The 21,419-nt window shown below is 47.7% G+C and overlaps 2 protein-coding genes across 2 annotated transcripts in view; both read right to left on the bottom strand.

The window, feature by feature from the left end:
- The window catches only part of LOC309680637 (protein argonaute-1), a 61,287-nt gene extending 54,017 nt beyond the window's left edge, over positions 1-7,270 (bottom strand). Inside the window, exon 1 of the mRNA XM_082494303.1 lies at positions 7,157-7,270. Within this exon, the coding sequence (XP_082350429.1) occupies positions 7,157-7,181 (25 nt within the window). The 5' untranslated portion in view covers positions 7,182-7,270. The remainder of the gene's footprint in view (positions 1-7,156) is intronic.
- Positions 7,271-11,783: 4,513 nt separating this feature from the next.
- LOC309680458 (protein argonaute-4) lies at positions 11,784-21,064 on the bottom strand. The gene is made up of 17 exons (XM_082494076.1): positions 20,935-21,064; positions 20,105-20,225; positions 18,762-18,943; positions 18,221-18,357; positions 18,007-18,141; positions 17,743-17,830; positions 17,170-17,317; positions 16,970-17,089; positions 16,608-16,736; positions 16,309-16,442; positions 15,337-15,521; positions 15,079-15,238; positions 14,143-14,458; positions 13,762-13,896; positions 12,866-12,967; positions 12,458-12,657; positions 11,784-12,352 (listed from the first exon to the last, which is right to left on the bottom strand). Exons 2-17 carry the CDS (start codon positions 20,207-20,209, stop codon positions 12,244-12,246), a joined length of 2,385 nt encoding a protein of 794 aa, XP_082350202.1. The 5' UTR covers positions 20,210-20,225; positions 20,935-21,064; the 3' UTR covers positions 11,784-12,243.
- Between the last annotated feature and the right edge of the window lie 355 nt (positions 21,065-21,419).

Genomic DNA, 21,419 nt, shown 5'->3' with positions numbered 1-21,419 from the left:
CCTCCCTCCCTGCCAGCTTGTGTGGCACAGGCTACAGCATCTGCCACCTCCGATGGGAGAGCAGCACTGGCTCCACTGGCATGGAGCTGCAGGTCTGCTCCCCTCCAAGAGGATGCAGAAACATGCGTTTTCCCCTCCATCCTCCACCAGACTCGCTGCTGGAGGGAGGATGCCACAAGAAACAGGAAACACATTATTGCATCTGCACTACGCGATTATTTAACTGCTAGATTTTGCAGGATAACAGCTCGCTTTGTTTTATACTCGTGATTAATGATGGCGTTTTGAGCTCCAGGTCGCAGGATAACCCAAGTCTCAGTACCTGAACTCTCCTTTTATCCTTAACCCTTCCCCAACATAATTCTCAACTGCTGTGCAGCAAAAACAAGAAGTCACATCAATAAGGAAGGCTAACTCCAGGCAAGCTGCTGATATAACTAGAGAAAATTAAAAACAGTTTGATGAAAACCTCCCATGGTTTATGGGAGGTAGCAGTAAAAAACAAACAAACAAACAAACAAAAACATCTCCAAACCTCCACTTCAAGCAGTGTGGGCCCCAAACCTGTAGAGAGAAGTACCAGTTTTTCCACAGAGTCCATTATACAGACCTACTAATGAAGTTCTGGAGAGGGACAGACAGGTACCCGTGCACAGTCACAGGACTGAACTGCATTTCTAAACTGACAGCACCCTTGGACTCAAAGGTATCTTAAAATGTTGCCAAAGAAACATTCAACCCCACTGCTCTCCAAGGTGAGATCTGCCCTTCCTGCTCCACTCCCACTTTGCCTGTCTCCACCTATCCCAGTTTGCATCTTCTATCTGTACCTCAAACTCTGCAAGGTCTCGGCCAGCTGGGCTGGGTGCGGGGAGCACAGCATGGGGATATTTGGAGTGCTCCATCTGGGTGGCCAACTGTCCAAGTCAGCCCCCAAACAGCGTCCCGGCTCCAATTTCAGCTCCTGAACACATGGTGCTCTTAGCACCCCTTGCTCCCATCCACATTCTTTTAAAATCCAAATTTCAATTCCAGGCTAAAAATATCAGAAGCGAAAAAACAGAAAGGCAGCAACTTGAGCTTCAAATTTGCTTGTTACTTTTGCACCCTGTCTCTGCAAGGCTTTTCCTGCCAATGGAAGGCCAATGTGCCACAGGACATCAGGGGGACAGGATGGCCCTTGCGAGCATCCAGGGGCTGAACTGCGGCATTAACTTCTGCAAAGCCAACCTCTGCTTTTGCTTCTGCCCTGCAGCAGGAGCCCGGGAGCTTCAAAATATGCCGGGAGCTCCGAGCCTGGGACTAACCCGGCCCCAGCACCTCCTCGACAAGGCAGTGTGGGATGTAGAGCAGTCTGAGAGCAGGACAGGGATTTCCGAAGCCGACGCAGGCACTTGCAGCTGCTCTGGGACAGGGCGGCCGCCAGCACCCCTGAGACAAACGGCTGCGCTGTGCTCCAGGGGCAGCTCGTTTTAAGAAACTGATTTTGAGATGAGCTACTCACGGTGTAATTCATGTCTCCACATGACAAACATTTCTTGGCAATCACCAGCTCCCTGGCTGCAAGCTGATGCATTTTTAAATCATGGTTTGCAATCAAAGAGGTATTTGCCAGCGCTGCTGGAGCCTCCGGTCCCTACTCTGCCTTTTGAGTGAGACACTGCGCAGCCCACTTGTAAGACCTGCCGGAGGACAGCAGCTCTCTGCTGCCTTCCCTGCAACCACATCAAAGCCAGCACCTGCAGTTTCTCCTCTTCTGGACCTTCTCACCTCCGAGACAATCCCAGCAGCTGTGCAGGACAGCATCTCCACGTGCCCACGGCATCCCTGCAGATGCAGGGCAGCAGCCACAGCTCAGCAGCCAACCGGCGGCACCTCGGTGCTGGAGAGGAGCTGAAGCAGGTTTGGGGCTGGCAGGAGCTGTGCTGCAGAGTGGAGATGGAATGGTCCTGCACCCATTCCGCTACCCTGGTACTGCACAGGTCAGTCCGAAAAGAATGCTTTACCGTACAAACCCTCTCGTCAGAGGATCGCCACATGCTTTATGAACATAAAGCCTCGCAATTAGGGTCATGAATCACAGATGAAGGTGTCAGCCTCCAGCAACGCAAAAGCTGGCTCAGAAGTTTGATGTGAGCCATGAGATACTGCAAACACAAGGTAATATAAATGGGCATCCTGGCTGGAGGGAGCAGCACCGCGACTGCAAGGAGATGCTCTGCAAAGACCAGGGCAGGACACAAGACCAGCATCAGGGATGGGAAAGTTCACCCCTGAGCTGACTCAGAGGGTTTTATTTTGGCAACCACAGACACATGGTCCTCAAACACTACAAGCCAGAGCAGCCACCCCTGCAGCCCAGCCCCAAGCTCGCTGCAGGGGTTGCACTGCCTGCCCAGAGCTCACCCAGCAAAGTGGAGAGCGATAACGACTTTTCCTTTCTAAATTACTTTGAAGTCCGAAGATTTTTAAAAAGCCATTATCTCCCAGTGCCTGCGCATGGTGCAGCAGTGCCTACCCAGGACATGGCTATTTATAAGGACAGTGACAAGGTGGCAGTCAGGAGGAGGACCAGGAATGATGCTCAGTGCCCGACAGGAGTTGCAGCATCCAGAACCTCCAGTGTGCGAGACGGACTCTTACCTGGCTTTGGCTGCTTTGGCCCAGGTGGGAGAGAGCCCAAAGCCTTTTGGTGAACACGCAGGCTGGGCTCACCCCTTCCCATGCCATGTCCCTGCCCTGGGGCACTCAGGGTCCCCCCACGATTTGCCTCGCTGCAAATCCTGCTGAAAGCCACCCTCCGCCTGGCTTGGAGGATGCTGTGCTGGGGATCCCCAGGCAGTGCTGCGACATGGCATCCCTGGGTACCTTGTGCCCACAGCCCCCAGCTGCAGCTCAGAGCAGCAGAAAAGGGGCCAGCAGAGAAACCCCTTCAGCAGAAGTCTGTTAAAAAGCGACCCAAACCGCCCGGAGCCAGGGGGGCTTCTGCATACCTCGACTCTCCATGGCGAAGCTGCACAGGCTCCCACTTTGTCATGTAAATGCAGGCGCCCGGGGCCGGGGGCTGCAGGGCTGGAGTGTTGTTCCTGCAGCACAATGCGGCCAGTGAGCGGGATGAAATCCGCCTGCCATTATAAATTCAGCAGCCCGGGAGAAATCACAGACTTTCACACACAAAAGACGTGCCCTGGGGACGCCGCCGGCGGGAGCATCATCACTGCCACCGCTGCCCTTTCGTCGGGTGCGTGTGAAGCACCAGTGGGCAGAGACGGCAGCAAGGGCAGCACCGCCAAGGTGAAAGTCCATTTAGGGTAATTAGCACTGGAATATGCTTTGTTTCTATTATTTATTGTAACAGCTGGGGAACGCGACCTGCTGCCCAACAGCTGCCTGCACCCGGGCAAAGCTGCCAGTGGGACGGCATGAAATTACCATGTCATTTAAATCCTCTCCAACGCTGCATTCAGCCGAGGGGCCGCGGGAACAGGGCCGAGACAAAAGGGAGTTTTATTGCAGCGGCAGCGGGTCCGACAGCCCCCTCCCCACACACCCAGCCCCACCAAAACACAGCCAGGAACTGGAGAGAAGCAAGCGGGGCTGTGGCATGCCAAATGCCACCGGACACATGGCATGGTCCATCCTCACCCTGAGCCATCTTCCACTCTAAACCAGCCCCAGAAAAAACCCAGATAAGTGAATGCCCCCCAGTCGGGAGGCAAAGCTAGTGGCAGCACCAGCAGGAAAGGAAACTGCTGGCAGGGAGAGCAAAATTGGCTTTCCCAATCTCCAGGTTTAACATCTTTGAAACCACTGGCTCTAAGCAGTGACTGATGCTACCCCACAAAGCCCAGACCTCAAAAAGCACTGTCTCATCTCTGCCAGCCCAGACATCACACCCATGCCTGCTCCTTCCCAAGGCATCGTGAGCACAACCAGGTTCAGGCAGCTGCAGGTGCTTTTCAGTTCGATGCTAAACTGAGTTTAAGTAGATCACACACCCACGTGGGACAGAGGGCTCCGGCTGCAGCCATCGACACACAGCATTAAACCCATCCTGTGCACCAGAGCCCATCTTCTGAGGGAAAGTCTGAGCTGCCCAAGCGCTGTTCCTGCCCCGCATTGTGGTGGCTGCATCCAAGAAATGTGCCAAAACGGGTTCTAATCTGTTTTACTGTGGTATTTACTTCTGAGACCAGTTTAGTTCTTTGTATCCTTGACACTGAGCACCAAACGCTGCAAAGGGCATCATTGTGCCATGTCAAATCTCATCTTTCCGCTTGGAAATCACAGGTAATCAACTCCAAAGTGTCAAGTGAAAAACCTGCCCCATCGCAGCCGACTGCATCCCTGTGTGTGCAGTCTTGCAGTCTGGGCCGGGCCAGAGACTGAACCTGCGGATGCACAACAAACAGCAGCAAAAGCACCGCCACCCTCATCGCACCCGTTCACAGGGATTGCAAACCAGCTTTGGCTCCAGGGAGAGCGGCACAGTGATGCCAGTGGCACGGACAGGGCTTGACCCACGATGGCATAAGCCAACTCGCGAGGGTCTCGCTGAGCCAGCCCTGGCTGCCCAGAGGCGCTGTGTCCTCCTTTTCGGTCCCTCTCATGGGGTGTGAGAAGTAACATCGCCTGTACCGAACACACTGGGCACCTCATCCGGACTGTGTAACCCCACACTGTGAGCCCGGGGTCCCCGCTAATGGCACCTGGACCAGCCAAAGGCTGCCGCCCCTCCTGCAGGGTCTCACGCCGCTCTCGCAGACCGTCCAGGCAGCAGCCAGGGCCATGCAGAGCCAGAGCAGCAGACAAAGACAGCCCCAGCGCTGGAGGGGACAGGACAAAGGCGACGCTGGCTCCTCTCTGTGTCACACCGCAGCCCTGCACCATGGGCAGCCCGCAGAGCTGCCAGCCAGGGGCTCCTGGTGAGGAGGTTAAAACCTGCACACAGCTCCGCCACAGATCACCCTGCCGAAAAAGCAGCAATTTTCTGCCTGATTTGGCTTCCTTTTAACGTCTGCCATCTTAATAGCTCGTCCATGTTTTGTTCTTCCCTGGGTTTAGAGAGAGGCTGCAGAAAGTGTTTAGAGATAAATCATACGTGCCATGTCTCCAGGCAAGGTGCTTCTCCCAGCTTTGTTTCTTGATATAATCCCGTCCCAGAAACAGGCACGTGCGATTTCATGTTTCCTGAAGATAAAGAGATCCAACAGACGGAACAGCTTTGGGGTTTTTGCACGGTTTAGCACAGGAAGACAACGGTTAAGATTAACAGCATTTAGGAAGTTTGTGAGGGATAAAGAAAACTAAAAGTTGGTGGGAAACTGACTTTAGTTTTTAAAACCAGAGTGCAAGTGCCTCCCGGTGCAGTGCCAGTGGGTCAGAAGATGTCCCAGGTTCCCGCACTGCCTTTCCAGGCACCTCCGTGTTGGGCACATCCAGGCACACGCTGGGTTTCTGCTTTATTATCCTGACAAGTTGCAGCCCGGCATCGTCAGAGCTTGCACGTGAGGCTCAGCCCCATACCTGGGGTCCGCTGGCAGGCAAAGGGATGCTACAGCAGGGCAGGATCCGCAGAGACTCCTGCAACACGTGGTAAACATCTCCCTTGCACGCAGGGTGACCCGAGTGGGAGTAGACATCCCCTAGCCAGATTTGGGGAGGAAAGGGGAAACTCCCAAGAGCCTGGCATCAGAGCCCTGTTCCCAGCAAAGCCCCCACTGCCCCATCAGTGGGACTAAAACCTAAACCCATCCCTTCCGAGCATGGCCACGTCCCACCTGAGAGATTGCTTTAAAGCACCTTAACAGAATTAGTTAAGGCTGGCGGTAGGAGAGTGCCAGCAGCATTATCTGCGCCGCCCCAAGGTGCTGGCAAAGCCCACAATACCCTCATGCAGCCGCCAAATCACAGCTTCCAGAGGCCAATAAATCAACCCCAAACACAAAGTGCCAGCAGCCAAAAGGTACTGCAGACATGAAGAGACTTCTGAGCCACACTTAAAATTAAATACCGTAAGGAAGGACCAAAGTTTGACTGCAGACATGCAGCAGTTTGATGTCAAAATCTCACCACACCACTGCACTACAGCAAGCAGCAAACTTGCCAGCGCAAGACCTGCGAAAGGCCAGCGGTCCCCATTGGTCCCGTCTCCTCCTCCGCCTTATTTTTCACCAAAATTGTGCAAACTAGAGCAGCACAAGTTTGTGATGCTCATGAGCGAGCATCTGCCGACGTGACAGCCAGGCGGGCGAGTTTTGGGGACCGTCTCTCCAAACCCCTGTGGAGCATCCCGGGGCGAAGGGGCCGGGACCAAAAGCACCGTAAGCTGCGTGAGGAGGTAGGGCTGGGGGGTACTCTGGGGGGGACCATGGAGCTCAGCCCCCGCGGCCCATCTGCCGTGCGCAGCCCCTGCGCCGCGCATGTCCCCGGTGTGGGGAGAGGAGCCACTTCGTGCTGTCACGGCGCGCAGCATCACCAGTCCCGCTCTCAGAAACACCGCACCGGGGGGACACGGGGAGCCGGGGGGCTATGGGGAGCCGAGAGGGGGGCACATCGGGAGCTGGGGGGGAGAGGGGGCGGGGGGGCGGTCGGGGAGCTGCTGCTGCTGCTCCCCTGTGCAGAGCAGGCCCTTGGCGCAGGGCTGGCACCGCGCTGCGGGGACACCCCGCTCTCCCGGCCCTGCACCCCGAACCCGCGGGGGCTCGGCCCCGCACCGGCTCCTCCGTCGCCCCCCACCCTCCCATCGCCGCTACTCCCCGGGGGGGGAGGGGGGGGGGGGGGGGGGGCGAACCCGCCGTCCCCGCTCTGCCCCCCCCCCCCCCCCCGCAGCCCCCTCCAGCCTCCCCCAGTCCCCCCCGGGCGGCCGCAGGCCCAGACCGGCGCCGTCCCCGCACCGCCCCACTGCAGACATACCCCCCCCCCCCCGCTCTGCCCCTCGCCCCCCCACATAGAGCCCCCCATCTCACATCCCTCACCCCCCCGCACTCCCCGGGCCCCCCACCTCGCCGCTCCCCGCTACAGACCCCCTCAGCGGGCCCCCGTTGTGCAGCACCCCCCCGGGCTGCGCGCTCATCACCCGCCGCAACCTCCCCGCTCGCACGCTCCTCAGCCCCCCGGTGCGCACCGGGACGCCCCGGCCCGCCGCCACCGCTACCTGCTCCCGAGGGTCCCGCTTCCATCCCATCCACGCGGGCGCCGCTCCGAGCCGGGGGCGGCGGGCGGGGGCCGGGGCCGGGCAGGGCCGGGCAGGGCCGGAGCCGGTGCTGCACCGCCGCCCGCCGCAGCCGCCTCTGGCCGCGCCTCAGCGCGCACGCGCCGCCGCCACCGCCCGGCCCCGCGCCCAACAAAGGCGGCGCCCGACGCCATCTTGGGCCCCAGCGAGGCGGCGCGGGCGGGGGTGGCCGCGGTCGGGCCTGACCTCTGCCCCACGGCCGGAGACGTTTTTTAGGGTTTCGTTTGGTTTGGTTTGTTTTTTTTTGACCCATTTTGTGGTGCCAGACCCAGGAGAAAGGAAGGTGCTGGGGAATTCGTTTTAGTGTTGGCAGCCTCTGGTTTATTTCTCAGGTGCTCAAGGCCCTGCTCCACTGAAACACAGCAAAACTGGGCACAAATGCCGCATTTTTCACCATATTTGTTAGACTTGGCCTCCCCAGTGAGCACTCAGGAGTGAAACACTGACCCTGTGGCACCACTTTGATAATAAAGTCAGAAACCCCAGGAGCATTGCTTCAAGGCAGCGCTAAGCGAGAGTGGGTTTGTAATCCAAGTCTGGATTGTGTCAGGTAGTGGGTGAAAACCATAGAAATTCAGAATATTGAAGCATTTTTGCTTCTCACCACAGCGCCTGGGGGCATCCCCACACAGAAGTGCGCGCAGAGGCCTTGTGCAGCTCCAGCGCAGGTTCCCGGGGTGCCCTCCAACCCCTCTTCTCCTCCTTGGGAAGGCGCTACGATAACACTACCCTCTGCTGAACAGCGCCGGGGTCCCAAACCCGCAGGATCTCCACTGCAAAAAGAATTAAAACCCAGAGCAGGGGGTTGCTGAAAACACGGGTTATTTCACACCATCATGTGCCCCGAGTTCATTTAGAGCTGTCGTGTTTTGGCCTCGTCCAAAAGCTTTTTCTGCCCTTACTCTAGTAGTTTTAGTGAAGTACAGTTGTCTGAGGACACAACAAACCCTCACCTGAAATAGGACAAATAAGCAAACAGCTCTTTCATTTATTAATTTGCAACTCTCTTACTGTAGAAACGCTTCTCCAGGAGGACACAGAGCCCTTTGACACTGTATTTTCTCTGGACATTGCATGATAATTTCCAAGGACGTTAAAAAAATACTCCGGTTCTGAACACCTGCCCCAGTGGCTAGCGCAGGCCCTGAAAAGAGGTAGTTTAAGCCCTCCTGTTAGTATCATTGAAGACGTTACCCATGTGTATTTCCATCACTTTCTAAATCTAGCCCGCCAGAAATAAAGATGTTGTGGCAATGAGGTCCACAGGTTACACGTTGTGTACAACTTTTAATTAAAAGTTAAATAATTTAAGACATTTGTTTACAGGCAACAGTAGCGGTTGCTCACTCTGTACATTGCATTTATTAGACATCAACAAGGAAAAACAGAACATTTGGCACAAGAATGCCAATTTTTTTTTTTTTATTATTTTTGGACACATGAACACAAAATATCCCTGCAGGCTAAAAAAAAAAAAAAATACATTGCAAGTTGTACACGACCAGCATCTTACCGCAACATGGGGCTGCTAACCCACCCATAACAGCTTAGAAAGAGTACCTCGTATTGCTATAGACATACATCCAGTCCAAAGTTAATAAAATACAATTTTAAACATTACAAGTCTAACAATATAGAAACAAAAATTACATCGTAAGTCAAAATGAACAAATGCAAACATTTTACATTGAAGTTTCAGCCTCTAGACATAGAAATATGAAAATGTCAATAGCAAGGTATAAGAAAATCTGTAAGTGATATTACAAGATCTTTCCTCCAGTGCACAAGGAAAAAACCTTGTAGTTGAGACAGTATTGATACAATGCCCTCCAAACCCTGCCTTCCGAAAATGAAAGCAGAGTTACTCCCTTGCTATTGAGCAAGAAAAATCCTACAGCACATCCACAAAGGTAGTCTGGGGGTGGGTTCTGTTAAACACCAGATCAGAACAGAGGGGCCCTTCCCCGTGGGATGGGCGAAGCTGAGGTTCGGTCACTCTGACGCTTGCGTTGGGACGCGGGACGTGCTGCGCGAGGCGTGTTTTGCCTGCGCAGTGCCACCTCTTGCGCCCTTTGGATGCAGCTACAGGCACAACACTGAACTGTGGTACTCACAACAAGAATACGTAAGCCAGGCTGTTCAAATGTTTGAGACAGGCTAACGAGTGATGGCCAGAGCTTGTTCAGAATTCAGCTGTTCACAAAGCAAGCAGAACTGGTTTGAAAATGGGATTTCTGCCTTCTTCTCTTTTTAAATGTCAACCACCCCCTTCCCCAACTCTTTTAAACTTTGCTACATTTAAAATCTTTCACACCACATAGCTAAACAGTGGCCAACAGGCTTTATTTATAAAAAAAAAAAAAAAAAAACCAAAAGAAAAAACAAAAACAAACCCAAAACACCCTAAGAACTACATCTACAGAATGCACATCTTCCCATTGATTGACACATGCATAACGATTGGGTCAGTCCCAAGGGGTTAATCCAGACCTCCAGCCTTGGCCGCAGACCTGGGTAAGACAGCACTGCCCAGACCTTGATCTTACCCTTTCTGCCACGCAACGGTCCCGAGCGTCAGCGCTCTGCTCCCAGAGCCACAGCACTGCACCCTCACCCACGTTTCTCTACAGGGCTGCTCAGCAGGAGATGGGAGTCGAGGTTCTCGCCCGCGTCCCGGGGCCAGCCGAGGTCTCACAATCCACATAGTCTGAGGTTAAATATTCAGTCCAGTCACAGGCAAACAAAGGAGCGGCTCTCACTTCACTCAATCTGAACTAGGAGTGCTTGGCACTGGACAACTACCTACCTGGTGATAAAATTAAGTATTTCTTACGCACCCTCGATTAAACCAGTCACATTCTTGCCTAGTGCACAAACTCAAAATAGCGATCTTTGATCCTATAACCTAAAAAAGGGTGCCGAGTTTCTTTTCAAGGTGCCAAAGTTCTCCACGTGTGTTGGGTCAGTCAGAGTTCATTCTAAAAAGGAGGTTTTTGTATTCTCCCTGAACGAGTACTGAGAAAAGCAGCCATCTAGCTGAAGCAGCGGTCAGTCTCCCACCCACATGTCCTGATTTTATTACACAAGTGAGGTATTCTTTAAAAAAAATTCAAAAAAAAATAAAAAGAACCTTTTTTTTTGTCCTTCAATCTAAACCTGCCCACAGTACGTGCCAGGAGCAGAGTTCGCTTCAGTCTCATTTTCAACAGAAAAGAAAAACGTTTAAACTTAATTTAATGAGACATACTACTTGAAAGAAGGTAATAAAACTGTTTGAAGACTGAGTTCAGTGTACTCTGGTACAACTGAAAAAAACAGCATTTAGAAATGTAAACTTTAATTTATTTACAAGCTTAAAGACTGAAGGAAACAGCATTTCATATTGCTGAAATTTTGAGGGGGCTGGTTCCTAAGCTTTGGAACAGCAGAGAACTTAGCAGCAAACCCCACACGAGTATCAGAGACCACAGTGCAATCGTTGGACTTCTCAAACTTCTGTTATCAAAGTAGCGGTGTTGGCTCTACTCAGTTTAGGAATAAGCTTTTAATCTGCGCTAACTCACGTTAACACTAAGAGGAATCTAGTCTTAACCTACTATGTTCATGGATTCCAAGAGTACACAGGGAAACCAAGCCCCTCTGCTTTCTTACACATTGCAGCTGAAAAAAGCCAAGCAGATTGAAAAAACCCTAATTTCTAGGCTGGGACAGAATCAGACGATGAGTCTTACATTGGTTAAACATGCTGTTGAATGCAGCTGTGTGCGCAACCTAGATTCCCAGGGAAAAAAATGTTTAAAATGCTGGTACAAGTCCTTAGGTTGCCTGTCACACAGTACATTTAGACTGTACAGATTGGCAAGCCTTTCCTACACGTAACACCCAGTTTCCAAGCTTATAAAAAATGTTGTAGACAGGACACCAACAGTGAATATAAAACAGTTAAAAATAATTCTTAAAAAAAGCATGGAAGTGCGTCTTTTCTAATTAGTTTCAGAAACTGCCAAATTGTGTGTTCAGAAAACGACACGAGAATGTTGGTTAAACTCATGCACAATCCTCAGCTAGAAAATTACACTGTTAGGGGGGCTTAAAAAACAAATATTTATTGCCAAAGTTAAACCTTCTATGAGAAAAAAGTTTTAAAATCACTTAGATTTATCAAACCACACAGCAGCATAAAGTGGGCACTTTTGTAAAAGTTTGCAAAATACCTAAAAGCTAATTTTTTTTGTTGTTTTTATCATTTTTAGAGGGGGAAATGATGGTTCAGTACTTGTTACGATACCATGGCAGTATTATTTGTAACCATTATAATTAAAATCTACTGACAGGCATCACTATCTGGTTATATTACACATTCACAGAACAAGAACCACCTATTTGAACTCGCAGTATAGTGCAATTGCTTTGCAGCCGAAGTCTGCAGAGATTAAAAAGATAATCAGTAAAACTGACAAAAAACTGCAATACCTGTGAAAGTTATGTTTGTTAAAAGGCATTTACAGTAGTGAAGTCTAAAATCTCCATTAAAAAATCTATGGCCCCACACAATAGAACAATTACATTTAACTGGAGTAAAACATTTTGCCATAATATGCATACTCACTAAGCAGTGCACGAAGACAGGGAATCAGTCGTCATGATAAACTAACGGGATGAGAAGATAACTTAAAAACGATAGCTAGCAAAATATTCAATAGAAACCTTTCGTGCCAAGTCCTTTAAAAATTTCAGGATGATCGGCCTTTTGCGCTTTGAGGTAAAAATTCAGTCCAATGCATCAGAAAAGACAGTCTATGAATTTCTAGTACATAAAATAAGGAAACAAATGGCTCAATTGTGTCGGTGCATCAGACATTGCTGTGAAGTACAGATTCAGTGCGACTGTCCGGAGCTGCTGGTAGCGGGCAGTCTGAAATCAGCTGGGCCCTAGCTATCGCAGTCGGCATTCAAAACGTTTCAGGACTGCACGGGTTGTAGGGTTTGCCTCATCTTCCCAAGTGCTCTCAAGCAAAATACATCGTATGCTGAGTATCGTGGTGGATCTGCACTGCCTTTGCCAGAGCCTGAGGATCGCGGCCGTTGCTCTGTCCTGACACGTGGCTGCCTTCAGCACTGTAAAGACGCAGACACATCAGAGAACCATGAACAATTGGGCCAAGCAGCATATAATTCGAGTCCGTTACCTGGCTACCAAGCCGAGGAGGCACAGCTCCTTACCTGTCGTGATCCTTGTCCACAAGATGGTACCTGGCCCTAAACGCTACCAGCCTGGCATAGTACGCAGGAGCCGGAATAGAGACTGATCGCGTACACCGGACATACGTGTGACACAGCTGATACGTCAACAGCTGTAGCTCGTCTGCAGTAAAACAGTTGTCATCCCACAAGACCTGGTAGTGGGAGGGCCGGCTGGTTCCCTGCGGAGAACAGAGGAGCATCAACAAAAACAGAGGTGGTACCTGCAGGCTGTACCTTCCATCAGTGCACTGAAGAGTAAGTGCCAAACAGCCACTGAACTGATGCGACTGTAAGTCTGCCAAGCTATAAATAACAGCAACATTACTCATCAGGACAACCGCAGGGGTTTAGTCCCACAGCCTGAGCACAGCAGAGCTCAAACATTACCTGAATCCCCGCATGGCTACAGAGGTAAAAGTCAAATTCAGAAGGATGTGTGATCGTGCTGTCCACAGTAGTGCCCGCTGGTACGTTGCCACTCTTACCCACCTATTGAGGAAAGTTTATTATTAGCCCATGTTTTTTTTGGAAGTGACCCAAAAATACCTCCTAAGGTAGGCTCTACTCAAAGCTGTTTAAGAATTTACTGCTCAAAAAGGTGGAAAAATATTAAGGTCATTTACATAGGAGGAATGAAAATGTTCTCTGAGAGTCCATTTTTAGAAACTGCACCAAATCCAATTGGTGTGTCGTCAGAGAAAAATAAAATACTTGCCAGTACCATTAAAATTGCCGAGTGGGATAAAGCCTACACAAGTGATTCAGGATCTGAAAACGCAGGCTTTCTGGAATAAATTTGTTTCATACCCTTGTTTGCACTCACACCCCAGAGATCTGTATTTTTTAAGCAAACCTGAGATCAAGAACTTTCCTAAAGAAGGTTCTTTAGTTGGCTTGTGGATTTGTGCCATAGGCAAATCTTACAGATGCATCTGGAGACAGCACAGGCAACAAACTGAACAGCTCGTTCAGTTTACAGTCAGGAATCCCAGACTATAAAAACCCAGGCTACAGCTCCAGATACACAAATACAGGGATACAGAGTACGCCTACTCCAAAAGGGGCTGGGAACAAGCTGTTCCATCTGACCGCTTGGTCTAGAGCAATAAAAAAGGGGAGGAACCGGTTATTTTAGTAGAGAAAAGATGTTACTGCACAGAGCTGCTACTGCTCCTAGAGGTTAATGCCGTTCTAGTGGGCGAGATAGATTCCACCCCACTTAACCAAACAATCTTACTTTCCTGTTGCCATCACCTCCTTCTTATGTAGTCAACATTACTTGCCCTTTCTGTTTTGTCAGCACAGAATAGTCTGGTGTGATGCCTTTTCTGCACAACAATGTAGGTTATTCCTGGTCTATAATCTTCTTCCAAACTAATACAGGCCTTCCGGATTGCTATCAGTTCTGGCCAAGCTACCTAGAAGTAGAAGATTTCACTATTAGGTGCTGAATTCAGTAGATATATTACTACTTTCATTTTTTTTCCATGTACAAATGCCACTTTCTAAGAAACATGATCAGGGAGGATAACTGTACGTTGTGCTTGCCCAGGAAAACTCCATCAATCTGTTAATTGTCCCCTTAGCAAATGCAATCCACATAAATACATATATCTTCAAGGCCAATCCCTTTTCAGAAGCAACATGAAATCATTAGACAATACCTGCTTCATCTGCCCTTCTGATACTCCCCCTCTGTAGTAAATGATCCTTGTGGGCTTGAAACGAGTGGATTTGTAAAACTGGATCAATAGTTCTCGCACCATATTAGTCAGGTCCTGTATCACCTCCTGACTGTACAGCAGCTCCTGGGAGGTCTCCTGACGGGAGGTCTGCACGCGCACTGTCGCGCAGTAGCGGCTCGGATGGCCATCCATGCTGCCCACCACCGCAGCGATGGAGGGCTTCTTTCCATCCCCGGCAGGAGGGTGAGTGACATCTGCTCCCAAAAAGATCACTGGCTGCTGGAACACCGAGGGCCTGTTTAATATGATTAAGGTTTATTAAACAATAAATAATAACAATAATAATACAAAGAAGGGGGGTAAGGAAGGAAAAAAAACCCCTACAACTAAGGAAAGTATATCCTAACCATTCAACAGAACTAAAACCCTGTCAGAATATTTAAGGATGAAGTTCTCTGCCTCAAGCTCTTGCAGTCCAGAGAGAACAGAAAGTGAAAAGGAAAGGGCCAAAGCCAAAGTTACAAGCGTTTATCACAAGTCACTCTTCCTTACTCCTTTTCTTTCAATTTGGAAGGAAACACAGTATGCTTAAGGAGGTGGCAAGAGGAAAAGGTAGACTGAGTAAACCTAAAGGCAGGAAAAAGGAGATATGGGGGGGGGGGGGGGGGGGGGAAGCTTTTGTGAGCTTGTTTTCACACACACTGGTGGACGGCTCTGCCACTAGAGATGAGCCTCAGCCCAAGGCTTACAAAGCAGATTCTGAATGCAGAAGCATCCTTCTTTGTCCACTTCAGACTGTGGGTATTTCTAAAGCACGTAATAGCACGAAAGGTTATCATTTTAGCAAACAAAACAAAATGACAGCCTTTTGCTTGACAATCCAGACGTCAAGGAGAGCTTTAGATTTTATCTCACCTTTGATGAGGTACAAGCACGTTGTTGATTCCTCCAAGCTTTGCATTTATCTTCAGACACAGGTTGGACAGCGTTTGTGGTGAGGTTTTTACCACATTCTTTACCTGAACGCACTGAGTGGCCATTCCTAGAAGAGTGTCACCAACCCGCTTTACTTCAGCTGTGACAGAAAAATAAGTTAGTGGTTCCAATTACCTCAACAGTCAGTAGTTCCATCTGCTTTCTCTCTCTCCCCTCCCCCCCCACTCTTCTCCATACCGTACACGGGTGTCTTTCCAGGCAGAATCACCACGATCAGCTGCAGACCAACGTAAGTCAGTTTTAAGTGTTTAAACATGGGCTCCACACTGTCTGCACCCTGGGCATACTTGCAGAAACAGGGCTGGCCTTGGATCGGCATCCCTGCATCCTTCGAGATCTTGCGCAGCTGGTCAGTAAAACTCCTGTGAATGAAATACAAATGGATTTGTCCTGGCTTTTTTGCTATGTTTCACTTTGCCGTTAATTTTATCAAGATCTAAGCTATTTCAGCTATTGCACAGCACTTCCAATTTGACACTACAGTAACTATTTTTTAGCAATTTTATCACTATAAGAAATGCACTGTCAGGATTCTAATTCTGTTTGAGAAGGTTTCATAAGCCCCTGTTTCTGTAATTTTAGAAGTCTTCAGGAAACAAACATACATTTGAGCTGAACACTGAGGCAGATTCCCAAACTAATACTGATGCTCTGGTAGATTTTTTACTCCTCCACCAAACTTATCTGAGCATTACTGCAGCCATGATTTTTGCCAAACATTTCAGTGGTTCACACAACCTCTGTCTTTAGGATTCTGTAGAGTAATTTGAAGGACAGGGAAAAGAACGTGGTGTATGTTGCGTGGGTGGCAGTAAAGGTTAAGAAAAAACAGTAGTTCCTGTTTTAGAATGAACGACCATCATCAGTTATTTGTAAAAACAACAGAATACAAGCGGAATGCAGTCTCCAGAGCAGGAAACACAGCCGCAGTGGTAAGGGAATTAATGCTTTTCCTAGCTGGCCAATTAGGTTATGAACTTTGCCATAGTCTCCTCCCAAATTGTAAATATTTGGGACACTGCAGAACTGTAATTTCCTCTTTTTACTATTAGATGCATTAAAGTCAACTTATATTGCATATCGCCTTCCAGAAATATGAGGAAAATAAACCTTGAAATAAGTTTCCTGAATAAATAGGAAAATACTTACTTTAGTAAGTCTTCCCTGCATTGTTTTTGAGGAGCAAAACAGGCAACAGCCCAAACTTTAATCTCAATGCCAGCATAGAACTGTTTCCCTCTCATGTCCCACACACCTTGGTTTGGTGTGGCCACAGTCTTGTTCTAGGTAAAAATCCAAAGGCAAAGTAAAAATAAAATGCTGCTTTGTTTTGACTACAGCCAAACACAGTGCTTGTACAAAGGAAGCCTTATGAGAAGATACAGAGAGCACTTAATGAATTTAAATAACCTCAGGGCAAAGTATTTTACAAGACATGGAAAACTCACCCTGCCTCCATATTGCAGCATTGGTGCTGGCAAAACTCTGCCTGTCAACTCCGTCATTTCATTATGGACAACAATACCAAACTCCTTCAGGTATGGATCAGGTCCACCAACCATACTGTTACTTTTCACCTGGTGAAAAGAAATGTATTTAAGTAACTACACCGAATGCTTTGGGTGGCTCTGTCCTCTTTGCCATGAACAGGCTATCTATTTAAAAGGATTTGTTTTAAAGAAGTCAGATTTTTTTTTTTTTTTAACTTCTGCAGTTCTTGGTCATTCTGCTTATCATTACATGTGCTACAGTGCTTCTCGAAAAGCTGTAAGTGACAAACGCAGACTGTTTAGCTGAAAAAAGCACTTACTAGTCTGCTGATTTCTTCCTGTCGATCAGGCGCAGATCTTGCAGTTGCTTTTATCATAGTTGACGTCTGATTGTCGGTTAGCTTCTTGATACATCTCTGGCCTGCCACTATGTTACACACCTACACAGGAACAGTGAGAGGTGGCCTGAAACCGTGTAACAGAGGATACACCGCAACGCAAGAGAAACTGAGATTCTTACCTCAAGTGGTAAGTATGTGTGTTTCTGTTCCTGTCCTACTTGGAGACAGGGAAGGTGAGGATATTTTAGCTGCAGACTGTACTTCTGCTTAAAATACTGAGCTACTGTACACTCCATAGCCTGCCCATTTTCCAGCTGCAGAGGAAACCTATAAAGGACATTTGTTCTGGTTAGACTTTTCAAGAGGTGTGCTTTTTTTTTTTTTAAAGGAAAAAATGGTATGGAAAAGTCTATTCCAGACTAGAAATGCTGGAAACATTTATTTTCCTTAGCTACTGGATCTCTTCTTTACGAAAAGATTTTACTGACTATATACTGAATTTTTCATAGCTATTTTTAAAATTACAGCCTTTGATAACTATATGTAAAAGCCAGGATACAGCTGCAATTTTCCTGTGTTGAAGGAAATAAAGCAATTGTCTAAACCCACACTACTCCTCTACGACTAAACATTCTCGTAAAGCCACACAGCTGCTTCACCTCCAGAATCAACTGTTCTTCATAAACAATATATATAGTACATATAATAGGCTCAAGATTTTAAAAATGGTCAGAAAGTGCTCGTATACATACGTCTGATGACTGGCTGGTCGCCGAGTAACGTTGCAAACTCGGTATTTTCTCTTCATCTGGCCACAATGGGTAACCTCTACTTTTAGACCTGAAAACCCAACACAAAAGTCATCTAAATAAATTCCAGCGCAGGAGTCACCTTTGAGAAGGATGAGGGCAGAAAGGAAGATGCCAACTTCCCAAGCACCTTGCAAATTTTCGTTACAATGTAATATGAGCAGGTTTCTAGTATTTTGTTGCAGCACCTTGAGAACAAGCCTTTACCTCTGATTTCTTTGGTAAATTTGACGCGCTGGGAGTCTGTAAGAGGCTTGGTTTGTTCATTGATGTTCTGAATGTCCAAGACCTCACACATGAACTCAATGATAGGCTGGGCCCGATAGAAAGCAGTCGCTGACACTATGATAAAAAAAGAAGACATTTAATTTAGAAGCAGCAAGAACTCCGTTACATTAGTGAGACAGAATTTCCTACATACCGTCAATGTTGAGCATCATGTTCCACATGGCAGGCCTGACCGACTGGTGGAAACCGAACCAGACCTCTCTGCCACCTCCCAGGGGGTGGTAGTAACCTTCAGGGGGGGAGAAGAAGGAGCGGCCGACAGGAGTGTACCTGAAAAAAATAAGAAAATTAATACTGTGATCATTCTTTTCTGATACTCCTTTTTACATTCACGCTTATAGCATTTGAAAGTACAGTAAATTTCTACAGCACGTTAGAACTGTTAGAGCTAACTTATGGCAAGCATACAAAGCCTTTACCGACAGCACGGTTGGAAAGGCTTCAGCAAATTCCTGTTAGAAACATGACCAGCAGACACAAGTCCTGAGTTCAGATCAGATTTCCCTATTCTAGTGTAAATTTGTAAGGCAGGCGTCTAATTACACAACTGCATCCCTCATCCCTTCTACCACAGGGAAGAGTAATAGCAGTAGAATAGCAGCAAGTAGTAACTAACACAAATGTTAAGACACATCTAAGACTAAGCCAGTCAGGAAGGCACCCGAAGTACCCACCTCATGGAGGGAAGGTGCCGTGTGATTACATCAAGCGCCTGTACAGAATCTTCAGGGACTTCATTCAAGTGCCCCGCCAGAGCTTCCAGCAGCAGCTGAAGGCTGACGACTGACACCCACTGAATGGATACTTTAAAGGTCTGGTCCTTCCCCTCTCCTGGAAGTGTCACCTCCATATCCACCTGACAGAGCCAGAACAGGATTAAGCATGAGCTTTTGTTACGGATTGCAGACTATCGCAACACTAAGCAACCTTATGTTTTTCTCCTAGGTAACCTCTGAATCTATATTTTTGACGATTAGTTTGTGCAATTCTCTTAAAATATCACAATCGGCTGCCTTAGGATTTTGAAAGCTTGTAATTTATTCATCTAAGAAACTGCAGTAAGGTATCTTTAAGTGCAAATTTTAAGTAGTAATTAGTATGGTGACATCAAAGCTCTGGAGAACTGTCTTTTTTTTTTTTTTTTTTAAGTCAGCCAATTAATAGCAAGATGTCTTGTGAACCAAAAGGAAGGCATAAAAAATCCTTTTCGTCAAATAGAAGGTTCACTGGGAAACACAAATCTCAGAGTTCCAGCACAGTACGTGAGGTCATTGAAGGGGGACTAAACTAGATGGCCTTTAAAGGTCCGTTCCAACCCTAACTATTTTATGATTCTATGATTATTCTCACGCACCACCAGCCCCAAGCACAAATGTGAACTCATTTTACGTATTCCTTGTGGCACTGTACCAGCAATACCCAGATCCCTGGGGAGAAGGGCAGGCGGGTTACGCCGTCTATCAGCAGTGGTTAGTACAGACTGCAATCTGTTAGAGCCAGGGCGCTGGCAGCTCGGCCCAGAACACGAAGGGCCAGTGCAGCTCATCTCACTGTTGACAGTACTTGTGCCACGCGTTCTTACGGAACAGGAGGGTGTATCTCAACAGTGCAGCCAAACCAAAACAGTGTATTTTGCCATCTACAACTACTTTATCATTTAGCAACAGATCAAGAGTTAGAACAGAGAAAAAGGAAGTTTCTATCAGGGTGAAATAAAAAAAAATAAAATCTACTTGCAGCAAAAGAGCACAACATACTAATTCACACTATCACTGGCAAATTCTCTAACTAAAGAGCTGGGAACCAGAAACCCAAAGATGACAAAATTCAGTAAAACACCAATAAGTCCCTAGAGATCCCCAACTGGCACTGCCTGTTGTTTCCAAGACTATACTAATACATGTGGCAGCATTTTGGGTTTATGTCAATAAAAGAATACTTTTCAGACAATACTGTAACAGTTTCCCCACAAAAAAAAAAAAAAAACCAACCTAAAACTGCTTATAGTAACACTTACTCTATCCCGGCCAATAGGTAATGGGTGTGCAGTATACATGTTCCGTTTCCCATCATATCCAGGCTGCCGATCACCAAATATCTGCATCTTGAAGTGCCTCACCATAGTATCCACCACCTCTCTATAGAGGGATTTACCAAGTTAGGTTGAAGAACACAAAATCCAGCAATGGTCTTATACAGTTAAAATTCCATTTTCACTTTTTCTTAAATGAGCAAGGAAGGAGAAACAGCAATGCACTAGAGTATACTCAGTTCAACACCAGGAATTTTAAAAGTCACCTCCAGATTAAGATACCTAAATTTCAACATACAGGTGTCTACAGGCAAGGCAGGTAGCTGTACTGCCAGCAGAGATACAGGCAGTACAGGCAGAAGAATCTGGAGAGCTGTACAAACACAGGAGCAAATACCCACCTTGTGGTGAGTAGGAGTGCTCTGTGTGTTGATTCTGCCGACAAAGCAACCATATGTGGACACTAAAATGTTGCCGTCAACCTGCAAGCTGAACTCCCTCCCCTCTGCTGCTAACACACGTTTGCATAATAGACTGTGGAACAATTATCAGGGATATTCACTTATAGCTGGAAAATAAAACCACCTGTAGTTCAACGCTTAGTACATTTCCTAGAGCCTCCCACATTAAAGGCCAATTGCAAAACATCTTAATAAAAATAAGGAGAATATTATATTACAGTTCACTGGAGAGCAACTGCTAACCATGGTACAAACATAAACTGGCCTTTAGCAGATGAAAAATTTCTAGGTCATACGGTTTTCTTAAATTGAGGCATAGACACTTTAAAAATTTTTTTATTAAACAATTCATACCTGTTCACTCTTCGGGGGCGTTTTTCTGGTTTGATATCTACATCATAGTGATAAACATCAATCTTGGGGATCTGAACCTGAAAATGGTTGGCTAGGAGGCGGATGGGTTTCCCAACAGTTCCCAGGCCTGGGCGACGGGGCGGCTGGAAAAGGCTTGCCGGGGGCCCTAGGGAAGTCAAATAAATATGCATGAGATGTAATTGATCGTTCAGTGCAGTATCATTTCAGGTGTATTTTAGCCGAAACATCTTTCTGACAGGGCAGAAAGAAATCTTAAGTCGCTTTCTGAGGTTGCAAATGGAGGTGTTCCAAGCACCACACAGCCTTCCAGCTGCTCGGAACTTCCAGGTAAAAAACCATATTCCCTAAAGCATATATAGATTAGTGCCATAATTCATCCTTAAAGTTTTAGTGACATTTATTAATGGCTGTGGTTATGACAGAGTCCCGAATGGAATACAACCATTTACATATTAAGTATTTTT

Source organism: Vanellus vanellus, assembly GCF_965231255.1.
Source record: "Vanellus vanellus genome assembly, chromosome: 22".
Lineage (NCBI taxonomy): Eukaryota > Metazoa > Chordata > Aves > Charadriiformes > Charadriidae > Vanellus > Vanellus vanellus.
Note: the sequence above shows the minus strand (reverse complement) of the source record. Positions and strands in the feature narration are given on the sequence as shown.